Source organism: Nerophis ophidion, linkage group LG02 (assembly GCF_033978795.1).
Source record: "Nerophis ophidion isolate RoL-2023_Sa linkage group LG02, RoL_Noph_v1.0, whole genome shotgun sequence".
Classification (NCBI taxonomy): domain Eukaryota; kingdom Metazoa; phylum Chordata; class Actinopteri; order Syngnathiformes; family Syngnathidae; genus Nerophis; species Nerophis ophidion.
In genome coordinates this window covers 67608201-67629443 of record NC_084612.1, presented here as the reverse complement: position 1 = coordinate 67629443, position 21243 = coordinate 67608201, and the positions used below count along the sequence as shown (strand labels likewise).

At 36.8% G+C, this 21243-nt stretch overlaps 1 protein-coding gene across 4 annotated transcripts in view; it reads right to left on the bottom strand.

Moving 5' to 3' along the window:
* Window positions 1-21243, bottom strand: part of tox2 (TOX high mobility group box family member 2) — a 342562-nt gene that overhangs the window by 86735 nt on the left and 234584 nt on the right. For all 4 annotated transcript variants that reach the window (XM_061889367.1, XM_061889359.1, XM_061889350.1 and 1 more), the window contains exon 4: window positions 2789-3127. In XM_061889367.1, coding sequence (XP_061745351.1) covers window positions 2789-3127 — 339 coding nt within the window. The remainder of the gene's footprint in view (window positions 1-2788; window positions 3128-21243) is intronic.

The window sequence follows — 21243 nt, the reverse complement described above, 5'->3', positions numbered from 1 at the left end:
TGAAAGGTTATTTTATAGGCAGAATAGTAGAGCTCCCATTGATTCCGCTTACAGGAATTTTATTTACGTTTATTTAACAGTTAAAATGCATTAAAAAAATGTTTTTAAATGTATATATATATATATACAGTATATATATATATATATATATGTGTGTGTGTGTGTGTGTATGTGTTGTATATATGTACATGTGTATATATGTATAAATATATGTATGTGTGTATATATGCATGTGTATATATCTATATTTGTGTTTATATACAAACACATATTTATAAATACACAAATAAGTATATATATAAAAATACATATATATATGTATGTATATATATTTAAAATATATATATATACACTATATATATATACTATATGTATAATATATATATATATATATATATATATATATATATATACATATATGTGTGTGTGTATGTGTATATATCTATATTTGTGTTTATATACAAACACATATTTATAAATACACAAATAAGTATATATATATAAATACATATATCTACTATATGTACTGTATAGATATATGTATATATATTTATATATACACTATATATATACTATATGTATACTATATATATATATATATATATATATATATATATATACATATATGTGTGTGTGTATGTGTTGTATATATGTACATGTGTATATATGTATAAATATATGTATGTGTGTATATATGCATGTTTATACATCTATATTTGTGTATGTATACAAACACATATTTATAAATACACAAATAAGCATATTTATATATATATAAATACATATATCTACTATATATACTGTATGGGTATATATATATATATATATACTATATGTATACACTATATATATATATATATACATATATATATATATACATATATATATATTTATATACATACATACATATACACAGTGTAAAAAATATAGTATATATACACAGTGTATATATATATATACTGTATATATACATATATATATATATATATACATATATATATACTGTATAAACTGCATATATATATATATAAATATACATCCATGTATATATACTGTGTGTGTAAAAACTTAAAGAAAATAGTTTTTAGCCCAAAGAAAAGTGTTTTTCAACTAGCAAATCCTTTTGCGCGTTTTTTTTTAGTTCGTGAAACATTTTTGTGTGGCACTTTTGGCTGTAATTTGTCTCGTGCAAGTGCGATTGGAACCTAAGCGGTTTCTGTGTCTGCCGCTCAATTCCAAACAAAAGGTAAAGTCAGCATTAATGCAGGATTAAAAACGGAAAGTAAAACCTGGGTTTTGTCTTTTGGGGAAGAGACGAGGGATGGGTATTGAATGTACTTTTTTGTGTTTTTTCACATGTAAATAAATGATAATACAAATATTTATTTGTAATTCAATATTCATACATATATATAATAAACAGTGACATCCGGGCAGCTTGTTTTCCAACAGCGCTGTTAGTTCATCTAAATGTAAAACTGCATTACAAGTGACACCATACTGTGATGTTTTACTGTAGCAGATGGTCCTGAGCAATGTTAAATGGAGTATTTTAATATAGTTTTCATCAGGCAACACTGCCTCTAGCGCCTTTGTTGTGTGCAGCCAAGTGCTGCACTCCATTTCGCCGCACATCATTTCACACCTTTTCACCACATTATTGGTCAATCATTCCATTTGCTATGCTTAACCCGATCTAAAGTTCAACAAAAATGTGAAAAAAAAAATGAAAAAAAAAAGCGGGACGACATAGAGCAGTTGGTTTGAGTTGTTTGCCAGTTATGTTAATAAACTGACGGTGTTTTATAATGTTTTTGTACATGTATACAATTTTACAGAGGTGGGACCAAGTCATTGTTTTACAAGTCACAAGTAAGTCTCAAGTCTTTGCCCTCAAGTCCAAAGTCAAGACTGGGAAGTCTCAAGTCAAGTCCCAAGTCCTGCATTTTGAGTTTCGAGTCCTTCCAAGTCCTTTCAACCACAGACTAATATATTTACACAGATTGTGCACCCTTTTAAAACGCTGTATTTATTTATTAAAACAAGTGCATTTGAAATTGCAGTGAAAAAAAATAGTCCTGACATTGCACTTCATATTAGCACTATTAACCAGTCATTTTAAACATTTAACTCGTTCCTTTATAGAATAAACAGTTTTTTAAAAAAAACAAGTGCAACTGTACTAATTTGCACAAAAGTGTTAAAATTGTATTTCCATGGCATATTGCATTGTAACCAGTTCCACGGCAGTTTCTATCCTGTTCTTACCTTATCTCAATGATCTCATCTCATACTGTATGTGTGTTGATGTGTGCGTAGGCATGAAAAACATCACAAATACCCAAACATAACAATGAACAGAGTTGTACTTTTTAGATGCCAGGGCCCTACGCAAAATGTACACATAGTCTTAATACAGTATACATTTTAACTGACCTCTATTTGACTGTTTGTCTTTTTGTAGGTGGCTAAAATACACGGTGCTGCTGACGTTCCGTTAGTGTGTGTGATGCATTGACGAATGTAACGTTATGTGTAGGTACCTCATGCAACCCTTCTTTCTAAAAGTAGATGGTTGTCTAGATTGCGCTGCGATAGAAAAGTAGTTCGTATTATATTTGTGTGCTGCCATATGTGTAGGGAAATGAGTGTCTCCATGGTGACTGCCGGAATTTACACAACTTAATTTCCAGTGTACACACTCTTTACACATGCAATTTAACACTTTTAATTTGGATCTTAGTAGATCAGCCCCCCAGCCCCCAAGGTACAATGTATTGCTACTCACTGAGGGCATCTGGCTGGAGACCAGTTGTCCGTCCTGCGCCAGCATGTTGGACATCATGAGCGTGGGCAGCTCCGGGTACGAGTACGGGTTTATGAGGCCGTTATGTGACAGCGAGTGGCACAGGTAGCCCGCCGAGTCATGCTCCATCAGGTGAAGAAGAGGAGGCTCCGGGTGGTTGGGCGGAGTGATGGGGGGGATCTCGTAGTCTTCGTCCCCGGCTCCGTTACCGCTTGCCGAGCCGCTGCCTCCACCGCTGCCACCACCTCCTCCTCCTCCTCCTCCTCCTCCTCCACCACCGCCTCCACCGCCGCCGCTACCACCAGTCTGACCTGTGTAGCTCTGAGGAGGAGAGACCAAAAGCTGCATTTCAGAAACGTTTATAGGACAATGTTTTGAACTTTTTGCAGCCATCCATCCATTTTCCTACCGCTTATTCCCTTTTGGGGTCGCGGGGGGTGCTGGCGCATATCTCAAAAACGTTTAATTATATGGAATAACACTGACTAGTGTTTCTAGAATAAGTCCTTTACAACCTGCAGAAATGATCTTATAGACTCGCATTGTAAGTAGTAGTGGTAGTTCCTAAAACTTCTGTGAAACCCCTTTCGAATCGAGGTGTCTCTTTCACGAAATTGTAATTGTGTTCCTTAAAAAAAGAGCAAAACACCCTTGTCGCGTATAAAAACAGCATGAAACTCCTGTCAAATGGGGTATCTTTCACCAGCATTTTTAGGTAGATTACTAAAAACAGCCAAGCACTCGTCATGTCGAGGGTCTTTGACAAGTGTTTTTGCTGTCAAATTGAGGCTCTTTCACTAGCGTCTTTATGTAGATTCCTAAAAACAGCAAAACACTCTTGTCGTATAGAAAATCGTTAATGAGTGGTTTTGCAGACTCCCAAAAAACAGCACAAAACTTTTCTCAATGGAGTATTTTTCATCAACATATTTCAAGCACTCTTGTCGTATAATGGATCTTTGACTAGTGTTTTTTGCAGATTCTTAAAAAAAAATTACATCAGAAAACTCCTGTGAAATAAACAATCTCTCACAAGCAATTTTGCCGTAGACGCCCAAAAACAGCAAAACATTTGTCATAGAGAGGATCTTTGACTAGTGTTATTGCAGATTCCTACAAAAAAAATCATAAAACTCCTGTGAAATGCACAATCTTTCACAAGCAATTTTGCTGTAGATTCCTAAAAACAGCAAAAAATTTGTCATAGAAAGGATCTTTGACTAGTGTTTTTTTGCAGATTCCTAAACAAAATAACATCAGAAAACTCCTGTGAAATAGACAATCCTTCACAAACAATTTAGCTGTAGATTCCTAAAAACAGCAAAGCTCTCTTGTCATATAGAGGATCTTTGACTAGTGTTATTGCAGATTCCTACAAAAAAAACATAAAACTACTGTGAAATGGACAATCTTTCACAAGCAATTTTGCTGTAGATTCCTAAAAACAGCAAAACACTTGTCATAGAGAGTATCTTTGACTAGTGTTTTTTTGCAGATTCCGAAACAAAATATCATTAGAAAACTCCTGTGAAGGAGACTATCTTTCACAAACAATTTTGCGGTAGATTCCTAAAAACAGCAAAGCACTCTTGTCATACAGATGATCTTTGACTAGAGTTTTTTGCAGATACCTAAAAAATAACATCAGAAAAATCCTGTGAAATAAACAATCTTTCACAAGCAATTTTTCCGTAGACTCCTAAAAACAGCAAAACACTCTTGTCATAAAGAGGATCTTTGACCAGCGTTTTTTGCAGATTCCTAAAAAAAAATTACATCAGAAAACTCCTGTGAAAGAGACTATCTTTCACAAACAATTTTGCGGTAGATTCCTAAAAACAGCAAAGCACTCTTGTCATATAGAGGATCTTTGAAAAGTGTTTTTTGCAGATTCCTAAAAAAAAAAACAAATCAGAAAACTCCTGTGAAATAAACAATCTTTCACAAGCAATTTGCCCTAGACTCCTAAAAACAGCAAAACACTCTCGTCATAGAGAGGATCTTTGACAAGTGTTTTTTTGCAGATTCCTAAACAAAATAACATCCGAAAACTCCTGTGAAATAGACAATCTTTCACAAACAATTTTGCTGTAGATTCCTAAAAACAGCAAAAGACTTGTCACATAGAGGATCTTTGACTAGCGTTATTGCAGATTCCTACAAAAAAAATCATAAAACTCCTGTGAAATGGACAATCTTTCACAAGCAATTTTGCTGTACATTCCTAAAAACAGCAACACACTCGTGTCATAGGGAGGATCTTTGACTAGTGTTTTTTTTGCAGATTCCTAAACAAAAACACATCAGAAAACTCCTGTGAAAGAGACTATCTTTCACAAACAATTTTGCTGTAGATTCCTAAAAACAGCAAAGCACTGCTGTCATACAGAGGATCTTTGACTAGTGTTTTTTGCAGATTCCTAAAAAAAATAACATCGGAAAACTCCTGTGAAATAGACAATCTTTCACAAGCATTTTTTTCGTAGACTCCTAAAAAGAGCAAAACACTCTTGTCATATAGAGGATCTTTGACTAGTGTTATTGCAGATTCCTACAAAAAAATCATAAAACTCCTGTGAAATGGACAATCTTTCACAAGCAATTTTGCTGTAGATTCCTAAAAACAGCAAAACACTTGTCATAGAGAGGATCGTTGACTAGTGTTTTTTGCAGATTCCTAAACAAAATAACATCAGAAAACTCCTGTGAAAGAGACTATCTTTCACAAACAATTTTGCTGTAGATACCTAAAAACAGCAAAACACTCTTGTCATAGAGGATTTTTGACTAGTGTTTTTTGAGGATTCCAAAAATAAAAATCAGAAAACTCCTGTGAAATAGACAATCTTTCACAAGCAATTTTGCCGTGAACTCCTAAAAACAGCAAAACACTCTTGTCATACAGAGGATCTTTGACCAGTGTTTTTTTGCAGATTCCTAAAAAAAATAACATCAGAAAACTCCTGTGAAATAAACAATCTTTCACAAGCAATTTTTCCACAGACTCCTAAAAACAGCAAAACACTCTTGTCATATAGAGGATCTTTGACTAGTGTTTTTTTGCAGATTCCTAAAAAAAAATAACATTAGAAAACTCCTGTGAAATAAACAATCTTTCACAAGCAATTTTGTCGTAGACTCCTAAAAACAGCAAAACATTCTTGTCATATAGAGGATTTTTGACTAGTGCTTTTTGCAGATTCCTAAAAAAAATTACATCAGAAAACTCCTGTGAAATAGACAATCTTTCACAAACAATTTAGCTGTAGATTCCTAAAAACAGCAAAGCTCTCTTGTCATATAGAGGATCTTTGAATAGTGTTTCTTGCAGATTCCTAAACAACATCAGAAAACTCCTGTGAAAGAGACTATCTTTCACAAACAATTTTGCGGTAGATTCCTAAAAACAGCAAAGCACTCTTGTCATATAGAGGATCTTTGACTAGTGATTTTTGCTGATTACTAAAATAAAAAAAATTATAAAACTCCTGTGAAATAAACAATCTTTCACTAGCAATTTTGCTGTAGACTCCTAAAAACAGCAAAACACTCTTGTCATATAGAGGATTTTTGACTAGTGTTTTTTGCAGATTCCTAAACAAAATAACATCAGAAAACTCCAGTGAAATAGACAATCTTTCACAAACAATTTAGCTGTAGATTCCTAAAAACAGAGAAACACTCTTGTCATACAGAAGATCTTTGACTAGTGTTTTTGCAGATTCCTAAAAACAAAAAAACATTATAAAACTCCTGTGAAATAGACAATCTTTCACAATCAATTCCTAAAAACAGCAGAACACTCTTGTCATATAGAAGATCTTTGACTAGTGTTTTTGCAGATTCCGAAAAAAAAAAAAAAACATCAAAAAACTCCTGTGAAATAGACAATCTTTCACAAGCAATTTTGCCCTAGATTCCTAAAGACAGAAAGCACTCCTGTCAATTAGAGAATCTTTTTAACTAGTGTACACATAGTGCTTATTTATGTTAAATTGTGATTTGCTTATTTTATTGTCTTCTATTTATTTATTATTTATTATAAGGATCTATGACTAGTGTTTTTGCAGATTCATAAAAATCCCAGCAGAACACTCGTCGAATCATTACTGATATATAGAGAATCTTTGACTATTTTTTTGCAGATTCCTAAAAATAAAAAAAAATAAACATCAGAAAACTCTTGTGAAATAGACGATCTTTCACAAGAAATGTTGTAGTAAATTCCTAAAAACACAAAGCACTCTTGTCATATAGAGGATCTATGACCAGTGTTTTTGCAGATTCATAATAATTCCAGCAGAAAACTCCTGTCGAATCATTACTGTTATATAAAGGATCTTTGACTAGTGTTTTTGCAGATTCCTAAAAACAAAAAAACATCATAAAACTCCTGTGAAATAGACAATCTTTCACAAGCAATTTTGCCCTAGATTCCTAAAGACACAAAGCACTCCTGTCAATTAGAGGATCTTTGACTAGTGTACACATAGTGCTTATTTATGTTAAATTGTGATTTGCTTATTTTATTATCTTATATTTATTTACTATAAGGATCTATGACTAGTGTTTTTGCAGATTCATAAAACAGAAAACTCCTGTCAAATCATTAATGATATATAGAGGATCTTTGACTTTTTTTTGCAGATTCCTAAAAAAACAAACAAACAAAAAAAAGATCAGAAAACTCCTGTGAAATAGAAAATCTTTCACAAGAAATTTTGTCGTAAATTCCTAAAAACACAAAACACTCTCGTCATATAGAGGATCTATGACTAGTGTTTTTGCAGATTCATAAAAATTCCAGCAGAAAACTCCTGTCGAATCAATACTGTTATATAAAAGATCTTTGGCTAGTCTTTTTGCAGATTCCTAAAAACAAAAAAACATTATAAAACTCCTGTGAAATAGACAATCTTTCACAATCAATTCCTAAAAACAGCAGAACACCCTGTCATATAGAAGATCTTTGACTAGTGTTTTTGCAGATTCCGAAAAAAAAAAAAAAAAACAGCAAACAACTCCTGTGAAATAGACAATCTTTCATAAGAAATTTTGCCCTAGATTCCTAAAGACACAAAGCACACCTGTCAATTAGAGGATCTTTGACTAGTGTACACATAGTGCTTATTTATGTTAAATTGTGATTTGCTTATTTTATTATCTTATATTTATTTATTATTTATTATAAGGATCTATGACTAGTGTTTTTGCAGATTCATAAAAATCCCAGCAGAAAATTCCTGTCGAATCAATACTGTTATATAAAGGATCTTTGACTAATGTTTTTGCAGATTCCTAAAAACAAAAAAACCATCATAAAACTCCTGTGAAATAGACAATCTTTCACAATCAATTCCTAAAAACAGCAGAACACTCTTGTCATATAGAAGATCTTTGACTAGTGTTTTTGCAGATTCCGAAAAAAATTAAAAAAAAAACTCCTGTAAAATAGACAATCTTTCACAAGCAATTTTGCCCTAGATTCCTAAAGACACAAAGCACTCCTGTCAATTATTTATGTTAAATTGTGATTTGCTTATTTTATTGTCTTCTATTTATTTATCATTTATTATAAGGATCTATGACTAGTGTTTTTGCAGATTCATAAAAATCCCAGCAGAAAACTCCTGTCAAATCATTACTGATATATAGAGGATCTTTGACTATTTTTTGCATATTCCAAAACAAAAAAAACAAAAAAAACCCATCAGAAAACTCCTGTGAAATAGACGATCTCTCACAAGAAATTTTGTCGTAAATTCCTAAAATCACAAAACACTCTTGTCATATAGAGGATCTATGACTAGTGTTTTTGCAGATTCATAAAAATTCCAGCAAAAAACTCCTGTCGAATCATTACTGTTGTATAAAGGATCTTTGACTAGTCTTTTTGCAGATTCCTAAAAACAAAAAAAACATCATAAAACTCCTGCGAAATAGACAATCTTTCACAATCAATTCCTAAAAACAGCAGAACACTCTTGTCATATAGAAGATCTTTGACTAGTGTTTTTGCAGATTACGGAAAAAAAACAAAAAAAAAACATTAAAAAAACTCCTGTGAAATAGACAATCTTTCACAAGCAATTTTGCCCTAGATTCCTAAAAACACAAAGCACTCCTGTCAAAAAGAGGATCTTTGACTAGTGCACACATAGTGCTTAATATTGTTAAATTGTGAGTTGATTATTTTATCATTTCTGTTATTTATTGGATTTACATGATTTCTTATGTGCTTTGTTATTGTGCACTAGTAAAGTACTAATATGGGGCCCATCCATCCATCCCTTTTCTACCGCTTATTCCCTTTGGCACCAGCGAGGGGGCGCTGGTGCCTATCTCAGCTACAATTGGGCGGAAGGCGGCGTACACCCTGGACAAGTCGCCACCTCATCGCAGCTAATATGAGGAATTTATTTGAATTTTCCCTCTTCTGAGGACCTGTCACTCATCCACAATTAACAGATCGCTGCACTTCTCCCGACTGTTTCAATCCCTGTTTTGTATCATCCGTCACCCCCCCAAAAAAACAGCACCCTATTTGAGCGCTAACACAGCACGTCCAATCAGATCACGGCGCTACAAAGAGACCGGGGAGGAAAAAAATTGCCAGCGGAGTCAACAGGGAACGAAAAGCAATCTCGGCTGAGACGACGCCCATTGTAATGACCGTGTCAAATTAATCATCACAAATAATATTCCAGTGTCAGCCGTTCAAGGGTTTTTAATAGAATTTTTATGATTCATGTCGAGCCGTATACATCAAACAGTCAGCGGCGCAACATTTCTGAAATCAATTCAATATCATCTTTGTGTAGGCTGTCATCCTCGCCCGCAGAGCGGTCATTTATCTCTCAAACAGATACTTTTTTTTTTTTTTTAGAGAATAAGGGAAGATGGAGCACGGGCGAGAGAAATGCGGTTCTTGTTTCTCGTAAAGGTGAGGGCACTGTTGTGCACACCAGCGATAAGTTCTGGTAACACTTTACATATTCTAAGTAACACAGACTTAATTTAGAGTTTTTTGGACACTAGGGGATTATATAAGACATGAGTATCAAACTCTGGCCCGCGGGCCAAATGTAATTTCATTTGGCCCTTGAGGCAATATTAAATTAACATTAGAACTGGCCCACCGGTATTATACAGTATTTATACTTGCCAACCTTCCCGATTTTCCCGGGAGACTTCCGAAGTTCAGTGCCCCTCCCGAAAATCTCCCTGGGCAACCATTCTCCCGAATATCTCCCGATTTCCACCCGGACAACAATATTGGGGCCCGGGCCTTAAAGGCACTACCTTTAAAGGGGAACATTATCACAATTTCAAAAGGGTTAAAAACAATAAAAATCAGTTCCCATTTTTTTCAAAATTTTACCGGTCTCGGAATATCCCTAAATAAAGCTTTAATGTGCCTTATTTTCGGCTCTCTGCGAAGACACTGGCCATTTCCCTGTGACGTCACACCAATGTAAACAAACAATGGGAATACCACAGCAAGATATAGCGACATTAGCTCGGATTCAAACTCGGATTTCAGCGACTTAAGCGATTCAACAGATTACGCATGTATTGAAACGGATGGTTGGAGTATGAAAATATTGAAGAAGAAACTGAAGCTCTCGAGCAAATAGCTATTGACGCTATTCCTAGCCATAGCATGGCCGAATAGCTGCGTTAGCATCGCCGGTAAAATGTGCGGACCAAACGATCAGGACTTTCGCATATTTTGACACTGGAGCAACTTAAATCCGTCGATTGGTAAGTGTTTTTTTCGCATTAAATGTGGGTGGAAGGAAATGTAATATAGTTGCAAATGCATCTGCAGGATATCCATACATCTCTGTGCCATGTCTGCTTTAGCACCGCCGGTAAATAGCATGTTCGCATCGATTAGCGTAGCATGTTAGCATCGATTAGCTGGCAGTCAAAATCTACAAAACTCACCTTTGTGATTTCGTTAACTTAATCGTTGCAAATGCATCTGCAGGTTATCCATACATCTCTGTGCCATGTCTGCCTTAGCATCGCCGGTAAAATGTGGAGACACTCTGGCACATTAAATGGGGGTCTGGCGGCAGACACTTTGGCATCTTCCGGCCAGTGGTGCAACTTGAATCCCTCCCTGTTAGTGTTGTTACACCCTCCGACAACACACCGTCGAGGCATGATGTCTCCAAGGTTCCAAAAAATGGTCAAAAAAACGGAAAATAACAGAGCTGAGACCCGGTGTTTGTAATGTGTTGAAAATGAAAATGGTGGGTGTGTTACCTCGGCGACGTCGCATTCTGACGTCATCGCTTCCAGTGCGATAAACAGAAAGGCGTTTAATTCGCCAAAATTCACCCATTTGGAGTTCGGAAATCGGTTTAAAAAATAGATGGTCTTTTTTCTGCACCATCAAGGTATATATTGACGCTTACATAGGTCTGGTGATAATGTTCCCCTTTGACGTTCTCTAAAACCTGTCGTCACGTCCGCTTATCCAACATACAAACAGCTTCATAATGTAAGCGGCTTATACACACTCATAAGTGAATACATTGCATACTTGGTCAACAGCCATACAGGTGACACTTGAGGGTGGCCGTATAAACAATTTTAACACTGTTACAAATATGTGCCACACTGTGAACCCAGAGCAAACAAGAATGACAAACACATTTCGGGAGAACGTCTGTACCGTAACACAACAGAACCAATACCCAGAACCCCTTGCAGCACTGACTCTTACGGGACACTACAATACACACTACCACATAAAAGGTTAATTTGTTCAACCTGGTTCATTTTTAAATTTTGGCCCACACTGTATTTGAGTTTGACACCCCTGATATAAGAGTTAGGGTTAGGGTTACTGATAAGCAATAATTCTGAGGTTATGCAGGGAAGACTCTTAGTTAATAGCTTACTGGTTGTATAATAAGGCTGTGAAGAAGTGAAGTGAATTATATTTATATAGCGCTTTTTCTCTAGTGACTCAAAGCGCTTTACATAGTGAGACCCAATACCTAAGTTACATTCAAACCAGTGTGGGTGGCACTGGGAGCAGGTGGGTAAGGTGTCTTGCCCAAGGACACAACGGCAGTGACTAGGATGGCAGAAGCAGGACTCAAACCTGCTACCCTCAAGTTGCTGGCACGGCCACGCTACCAACCGAGCTAAACCGCCCCATTAGACTTAGACAAACTTTAATGATCCACAAGGGAAATTGTTCCACACAGTCGCTCAGTTACAAAGGATGGAAAGTGTAAGGATGGAAAGGACAACGCAGGTGTAAAATAGACTAAAAATGTACCGTGGTAGCAATATAAAATATAACATATGTAATATTTATACGTTTTTTTTATTAGATCGCAATTTTTGCCAGTCCTGATGTGTGTGTTCAGTTATCAGATCAAAGTCATTGGGGTATGTCAACTTTTGATCAGGGTCATTTGGGTACTTTCTTTTGTCATTTTGATTTTATAAGAGTAAACACAGTTGTTTTCCAATAAATAGCTTCACACAACCGCTAAGCATGAGTGGAAGAAAGGTTTTTGTGTTTTCATTCATATTCTCTGAAGAATGGCCAAGAAATCATTCTCCCAGGGTATGTAAACTTATGAGCACAATTTGTTTCTCGCCAAGGTCAGGGCACTGTTGTGCACACCAGTAATAACACGTTCTTGTAACACTTTAGTACGGGGAACGTATTCTAAGTAACAAAGACTTAATTTAGATGTGTGTGTTCAGTTTGGTGAGTTTTAAAGCATGTTAAGAGGGTCAAATTACAGCTCAACGAGGCAAAAGTGACTATTTCTAGTTCATTTTTGTCTTGAAGGGGGAATTGCCAACTTCCTGCTGATTTTTGCCCAAGGAAGTACAGTTATGAAATCTAGGTCTAAGTCAGACCAACATAGCGGTTTTTGTTTCAAGTCTCTCCGACCTTCCTAGTGGGAGTTACAGGCAGTTTTGTCTGTGTCTTTTCCTAGGGGGCGCTAGAGCGCAATTTTTATTTTTGGGGCTGGGTTTTTTATTAGATGGCAATTTTCACAGGTCCTGATGTGTGTGTCAAATGTGGTGAGTTTTGAAGCATGTTAAGTGGGTCAAATGACAGCTCAAAGAGGCGGCGGAAGAAAAAATAAAGAATAATAATAATAATAAAACCTTACAAATTCAATAGGGTTCTCTGCCCCATTGTAAAAGGACTCCCGTTGGGAATCCTTTTACAATGGGCCTTGTTAAGTGGGTCAAATTACAGCTCAAAGAGGCGGCGGAAGAAAAAAAAGAATAATAGTAATAATAATAATAAAAAATATAACATATGTAATATTTGTAATATTTGCATATTATATTTACAGTATATGACATATACTGATATATTTTTGTATCAATCAATCAATCAATCAATCAATGTTTATTTATGTAGTCCTAAATCACAAGTGTCTCAAAGGGCTGCACAAACCACACGGCCCACATAAGAGCAAGGAAAAACTCACACCCAGTGGGGCGTTGGTGACAGTGACAATGATGACTATGAGAAACCTTGGAGAGGACCGTCCATTCAGTCTTGCCTCCTAATTTGTCTTCGCACAACAAGTAACAACGTTTTGTTTCCTGCTCACAACCTGCTAGCTTCCACGCTAGGCTATTTTGTTTTCTAGCTCCCACGCCAGCGCTTCTAGTTTTGTCTCAGTCTGATTTATATTTTAAATAAATCATTTTTCCGACCTGCACGCTGTGTCCGAAACCCGTCTGAATCCCTGAGAGAACGAAACCCGCATCACCAGGCGCCCGACTCGTTACAGAAAATGAAGGATTCAGGCGGACCAGCAAAAATTTCAGCCACAACTGTCAGGAAAATTGTTCGAGATGCAAAGAAACTTCAGCTGAAATACAGGACTCTTTGAAAAATTGTGGAAGTTTCAAGATGCACTTGAAGAAAAATGGGCTGCATGGTCGAATCGCCAGAAGAAAGCCATCACTCCTAATTACTTTGTTCCAGAAGGTTTGAGGCTTGTCTCTGTGCTGTTCGGCATAATGTAAGCGGGATACTTTGTGACATTTGCACAGAAAAGGCTTTCTTCTGGCGACTTGACCATGCAGCCCATTTTTCTGGCCCAAAAAAAAAATCATAAATTCTCCCAGGGTATGTAAACTTATGAGCTCGACTGTATAACTATTATCATGTACAATATTACAGTATATGTAACAGCTGTAGAACATGGCAATAAGGCATTAATAAGTACTTAATAATGACTAATTAAGAGCCAATAGGTTTTTAATTTGCATGTTAATAAGCAACAAACTAATGGTGTATATGTTCCCTATCATGAGCCGCTGCCGGGATCATGTCATATTCTGTTTTTGTTCCGTCTTTGTATCGTATTCTGTTGGTATTTGACTTCCTTATTTCCTGGTGGCACTTCCTGTTTTGTTCTGTTGCCATAGTCACGCATTAGTGTCACCTGCCTCCTGTTTTTGCCGCGCACCTGCCTCGTAATTACTGTCCTTATTTAAGCCTGCCTTTTCCGTTTACTCGTCCTCGCATCCTAGTTTCTGTTCCATGCAACAGGTGACGACGCTGATTCCCAACTCTGGTAAAAGACTGTTTTTGTTCTTGCTAGCTTCCGCGCTATGCTTCATGTTTTTCTAGCTCCCATGCTAGCTCTTTGTTTTGCCTTTTTATCCAAGTTTTCTGTTTATAGTCTGTTCCTTAGTGTAAATAAATCTTCATTTCTTACCATCACGCTGTGTCCAAGTCCGACTGCATATTTGAGAGAACGTACCCGCACCATGATGCAAGCTAACCGTCACATTCCCCATACTAAAGTGTTCCCCACTTTCTTCTTGTTTCCGCCATGGCATTTTCCATCCATCCGACGTCCTTTCGATAAATCTGAGAGGGGAAGCTGCTTTTAATTTGAGCACAGTAAAGCAGATTTTTATCGCCAGGCCACTTTTATCCTCCTCCATGTCGGGGCTTTAATGAGGAATGAACAACCGTGGTCACCATTGGTTCCATTCCACGCCACGACCCGCCGGAAAGTTGACATTCATTTTGTCCTTTTTGCAAACAGATGTTTTGCTTTTTGTAAGACCTTCGGGACCGGCCGGTGTTATTGTTTGGTCTAATGGACGAGAAAACGAACATTTCCTGAGATTCAATTTCCCTCATAATTGTTGGAAGGAAACCGGATTGTCCGTCGTAAACATAGCGGCCATTGTTTGCGCAGCCTGTCCCTTAGCGTGGCCATTGTGCTTCTCGTCCTAATGACGGCTGCCATCTTCCACTTGCTGCATGTCTAAACATGTGTCCATGAAGGACAGCGATCTTTTCCTGCTTTGGTTGAGGACAAGTGTGAAGGCAACTCTTGCCCTTGATGATACAATATAAAAGGCACGGATGTTTCCGGATGGACTGTGGCCGGATAAATCATTCATGCCTCTACTTTTTATTGCATTCTAATGTGCACTCTAGCTAATGCATGCTGCAGAGTCCTCCTATAGGATGGAATACTGTACACTCATGCTTGGGTAGACTAGCATGGCTCCACGATATTTAAGCCCCGGTTTTTGTAAGGGTTCGGTTATTGACGAAAATTATTGCTAAACGTTACGCCTGAAAAAAGTGTAAAAGATTGTAATTGGTTCTGTTATGGTGCTTTCGACTCAAAACAATTGAATCGATGTCGCTCATTGAAATGACTTATATGACCCAAATCCAAACAACCTTCCCTAGTCATGGCGGAAAAAAAAAATCATCCAACACAAAAAGTCAACACTCATATTCACACATAACAAAACTCACTTAACCTTGTGTATATTTAAAAAAAAAATATATATATATATATGTATTTTACACCAGCATTTTTAGAAAGATTTCTAAAAACAACAAAGCACTCTTGTCGTATAGAAGATCTTTAACTAAATTATTGCAAACGGCAAAACATTACTCCTAAAAAAGTACAGCAGTACCTCAAATTCCGAGTGTAATTGGATCTGTTATGGTGCTTTCGACTCAAAACAAATGTCCATCCATCCATTCATCCATCCGCTTGTCCTTTATTGAAATGACTTAAAATCCCAAAAGAGCACAAGTCTAACATGTAACATGTCTATTAAAAATGTACATTAAGCATTTACTCATACGACCCAATCCAAACAACCTTCCCTAGTCATGGCAAGAGAAAAAAAAAATCAACAAACACAAAAAGTCAACACACATGGTCACACATAACAAAACCTGCTCACTTAACTTTGTGGATATTTAAAAAAAAGAAGCAAAAAAGAAAACTATGCATTTTACACCAGCATTTTTAGAGAGATTCCTAGAAAACAGCAAATCACTCTTGACGTATAGAGGGTCTTTAAATAAATTATTGCAAACGGCTAAACATTACGCCTAAAAAAGTACAGCATTACCTCAAATTCCGAGTGTAATTGGTTCTGTTATGATGCTTTCGAATCAAAACAATTGAATCAATGTCCCTTCATCCATCCATCCTTCCATCCATCCATCCATCCATTTTCAGCCGCTTGTCCCTCTCGGGGTTGCGGGGAGTGCTGGCAATCTCGCTTATTGAAATGACTTAAAATCTATTTAAGTGTTGCTTGGCAGACCCAAAAGAGCACAATTCTAACATGTAACATGTCTATTAAAAATTTAAATTAAGCATTTACTCATACAACCTTCCCTGGTCATGGCAAGAGAAAAAAAAAATCAACCAACACAAAACGTCAACACACATGGTCACACATAACAAATCCTGCTCACTTAACTTTGTGGATATTTAAAAAAAAAACAACAACAACAAGAACTATGTATTTTACACAAGCATTTTAAGGGAGATTACTAAAAACAGCAAATCACTCCTGTCGATTAGAAGATATTTAACTAAATTGTTGCAAACGGCTAAACATTATGCCTAAAACAGTACTGCAGTACCTCAAGTACGGCAGTTTTATGAAGTAATGTAATAATAATGTGGTGTCCAAACTACAGCTTGTGGGTTTGGCCTGCAAGATATTTTTTTAAAATGTAATTTAACTCTAACTTTTCCACCATCTGGAGGGCAACATGAGTAAATCAGGTCAATGACCACAATTTTTACTTGGAATTAAAGATCTAGCACAGCAAATATTTATATGACCCAATCCAAACAACCTTCCCTAGTCATGGCGAGAAAAAAAAAAAAAATCGACCGACACAAAAAGTCAACACACATGGTCACACATAACAAAATCTGCTCACTGAATATATATATATATACATATATATATGTATATGTACATATATATACATATATATATATACATATATATATGCATATATATATATATAAAAACTGTCATATGATGTATTTTACACCAGCATTTTTAGGGAGGTTCCCAAAAACAGCAAATAATTTCTGTCGTATAGAGGATCTTTGATTAGCTTTTTTTTCGTAGATTCCAAAAAAAAAAAACCATCAGAAAACCCCTGTGAAAAAGACGATCTTTTTCAAGAAACTTTGCCGTTGATTCCTAAAAACAACAAAGCACTCTTGTCATATAGAGGATCTTTAACTAAATTATTGCAAACTGCTAAACATTATGCCCAAAAAAGTACAGCAGTACCTGAACTTCCGAGTGTAATTGGTTCTGTTTTGGTGCTTTTGACTCAAAACAAGTAAATCAATTTCGCTCGTTGAAATTACTTATAAACCATTTAATTGTGGGTGGCCCACCCAAAACAGCACAATTCTAACAAAAGAAAAAATTACTTTTAGTGTGAAAAATGTGTGTAAACAACTAGTCAGGTCAATGACCACACTTTGTACTCAGAATCATTTACTTCTATGACCCAATCCAAACAACCTTCCCTAGTCGTGGCGAGAAAAAAATAATCAACCATAACAAAACCTGCTCGTTGAACTTTGTGGATATCCATCCATCCATCTATTTTCTACCGCTTATTCCTTTTGGGGTCGCAGGTGCCTATCCCAGCTAAAATCAGGCGGAAGCCGGCGTACACCCTGGACAAGTCGCCAACTTTGTGGATATTTACAAAATCATATCTAAGCACCATAAAAAAATACAATTATGAAAAATATTGTGAAAAATGTCTAACACTCTTAGCTGCTTGATATTTCTAATTGATTACAAAACTTTAAGAAGGTTGTTCAATAAACGACGCTAGCGACAGCCGGTAAGCAAGCAAGCCCAAAACATTGATGTATCATTGAGAATAAAGAACAATACACACAGCGCTCATAAATCCGTCAAAATGTTTTAGTACAACTTTGGGAAACTATGAAGCCTCACCGCTTGATGGATTGAGGGCTTATGGCTACCGTAGTCAGACGTACCGTGCTTCAACATACGGGTATTAGTATGTCAGTGGCCTAGTTGGAATGTCCACACTTAGATCGGTAGGTTGTGAGTTCAAACCCCAGCCGAGTCATACCAAAGACTATAAAAATGGGACCCGTTACCTCCCTACTTGGCACTCAGCATCAAGGTTTGGTATTGGGGGTTAAATCCCCCAAAAATATTCCCGGGCGCGGCCACTGCTGCTGCTCACTGCTCCTCTCCCCTTCCAGGGGAATATCTAGGGTTATGGGTCAAATACGGACCATCATTTCGCCACACCTTGTGTGTGTGTGACAATCATTAGTACTTTAGCTTTAACTTTAATGTTGTGTGTAGAAGGACATCAAAATGACCAACTTGTATTACCTATTGGTACTTGCTGATGATAATTTGGGATCTGCATAAGTCCCGACTACGCTTTTTGAGAAGAGCTGAGTCGCTAAAAAAAAAATCTGATTCCTCGCTAAAAGTTGTCAACTGATCCCCTTCTGCTATGTCGTCTTATTCTCTGGCGGACAAAGTATTACTGATGAAGCCTGTCATGATCAGGGTTTTAGTGGTCAGTCACTTAATAAAATATGTGTTAAAGGCCTACTGAAACCCACTTCTACCGACCACGCAGTCTGATAGTTTATATATCAATGATGAAATATTAACATTGCAACAGATGCCAATACGGCCTTTTTAGTTTACTAAATTGCAATTTTAAATTTCCCGCCAAGAGTCGTGTTGAAAACGTCGCGGTATGATGATGCGTGCGTTTGACGTCTCGGGTTGTAGCGGACATTATTTTACAGCCCGATCCACGCTATAAGTGGTCTGCTTTAATCGCATAATTACACGCTATTGTGGACATCTGTGTTGCTGAATCTTTTGCAATTTGTTCAATTAATAATGGAGAAGTCAAAGTAGAAAGATGGAGGTGGGAAGCTTTTAGCCTTTAGCCACACAAACACAGCCGGTGTCTCCTTGTTTAAAATTCCTGAAGGTGAAGCTTTACTATGGAACAGAGCGGTCAAGCGAACATGGATCCCGCCCACATCTCAACGGGCAGTTTTCGGTGAGAAAATTGTGGTAATAAGTCGGCTCTTACTGGAGACATCAGCGGAGTTTCCGTCCTGCTGCAGCTGCGTGACTCAGAGACATTCGGGGTCAACACACCCCTCCGACTTTCAGGTACTATTTCATCTCACTAAAACACTAGCAACACAATAGGCAGATAAAAGATTTTCCAGAATTATCCTAGTAAATGTGTCTAATAACATCTGAATCGCTCACACTGCAATCGCCTTTTATTTTTTTTCTTCTAGTCCTTCACTCTAAATTTCCTCATCCACAAATCTTTCATTCTCGCTCAAATTAATGGGGAAATTGTCACTTTCTCGGTCAGAATAGCTCTTGCTGCTGGATGCTATCATTATAAACAATGTTGAGATGTGAGGAGCCCTACAACCCGTGACGTCACGCGCAAATCGTCTGTGACTTCCGGTAAAGGCAAGGCTTTTTTATTAGCGACCAAAAGTTGGGAACTTTATCGTCGATGTTCTGTACTAAATCCTTTCAGTAGAAATATGGCAATATTGCGAAATGATCAAGTATGACACATAAAATGGACCTGCTATCCCCGTTTAAATAACAAAATCTCATTTCAGTAGGCTTTTAATGTCATCACGTATGTTTCCCTGCACAGTATTATTGCAGGACGTCGTGTTTTTTGCACCGTTTGCTAATACGAGGTAAACTGTGGAACATTATTCGTGCAGTTTGAGCTGAGTTGGCATGTAGTATTTTAATTAAGAGCCACATCTCCGGACTGTAACAGTTACATAGCAGCACACCTTGCATTGGAGGGGAAACAGATGAAGAGACAGTTGGCGTGGGACTGAGAGACGGGAAATATCATTGACTGGGGACCGTTCCAACTTGTCTTTTATTTTGGCACACATCTAATCTTCCCCTCTGTAGCGCTGCCTGCGCAGTCAAGGCCTTCTGGAGATGGTATTGACTGTAGCTAATGGCTCATTAGCTGCACATTCTCTTTCTTATTAGATTATTCTTAGGATGCTTGCGTTCACGACCTAACCCAGTTAAGCCGTATAACAATAGTTCCATAAGGTGGTATTTATAATAATAATAATAATAGATTTCAATTTGTAAAAGCACTTTACTTTGAACAAACAACCTTGAAGTGCTACAGTGCATTTAAAAAAACAACAACGCTAGAACCACAAATAGCTGCACCAACAAGTAAAATAAATAGTCCAAAAAATAAAAACTAGAACAGCCTAATAGCTAGAACTAGCACACATATATCTAAAAAAAAAAGTTTTTTGTTTAAAAAGGTTTTTAAGCCTTTTTTTTTTTTAAAGCATTCACAGTCTGTGGTGCCCTCAGGTGGTCAGGGACAGCGTTCCACAGACTGGGAGCGGCGGCGCAGAAAGCCCGGTTTATGATCGTAATATGATAAACTTTACCGTTGAAAATATGGAAAACAACAGAGCAATTATGTTTTATAAGAGGTGTTCGACTAGCATTTTTTGCAGTATATCCTTAAAAGAGCTGTGGTCTCCAGGACCGTTGACCAATGCTTTTACGGCAGAGCACTGCTTTAGAAAGGATCTTTGACTAGCATTTTTACAATAGATCCTTAAAAACAAAACAGTACACCTGTCACCTTTACATTGAACAAACAACCTCAAAGTGCTACGGTGCCTTTAAAAAACAACGACGCTAGAACCACAAAAAGCTGCCCCCAACAATTAAAATAAATAGTCAAACAAATAAAAACTACAACAGCCATATATCTAAAAAGGAAGGCTTTTTTTTTAAGAAGGTTTTTTAAGCCTTTTTTTTTTTTTTATCATTCACAGTCTGTGGTGCCCTCAGGTGGTCAGGGAGCACGTTCCCCAGACTGGGAGCCGCGGCGCAGAAAGATCGTAATATGATGAACTTTACCATTGAAAATATGGAAAAAAACAGACCAATTATCTTTTATAAGAGGTCAAAAAAATAGTACACCGGGCTTTTTTTCAGTATATCCTTAAAAGAGCTGTGGTCTCCAGGACCGTTGACCAATCCTTTTACAGCAGAGCACTGCT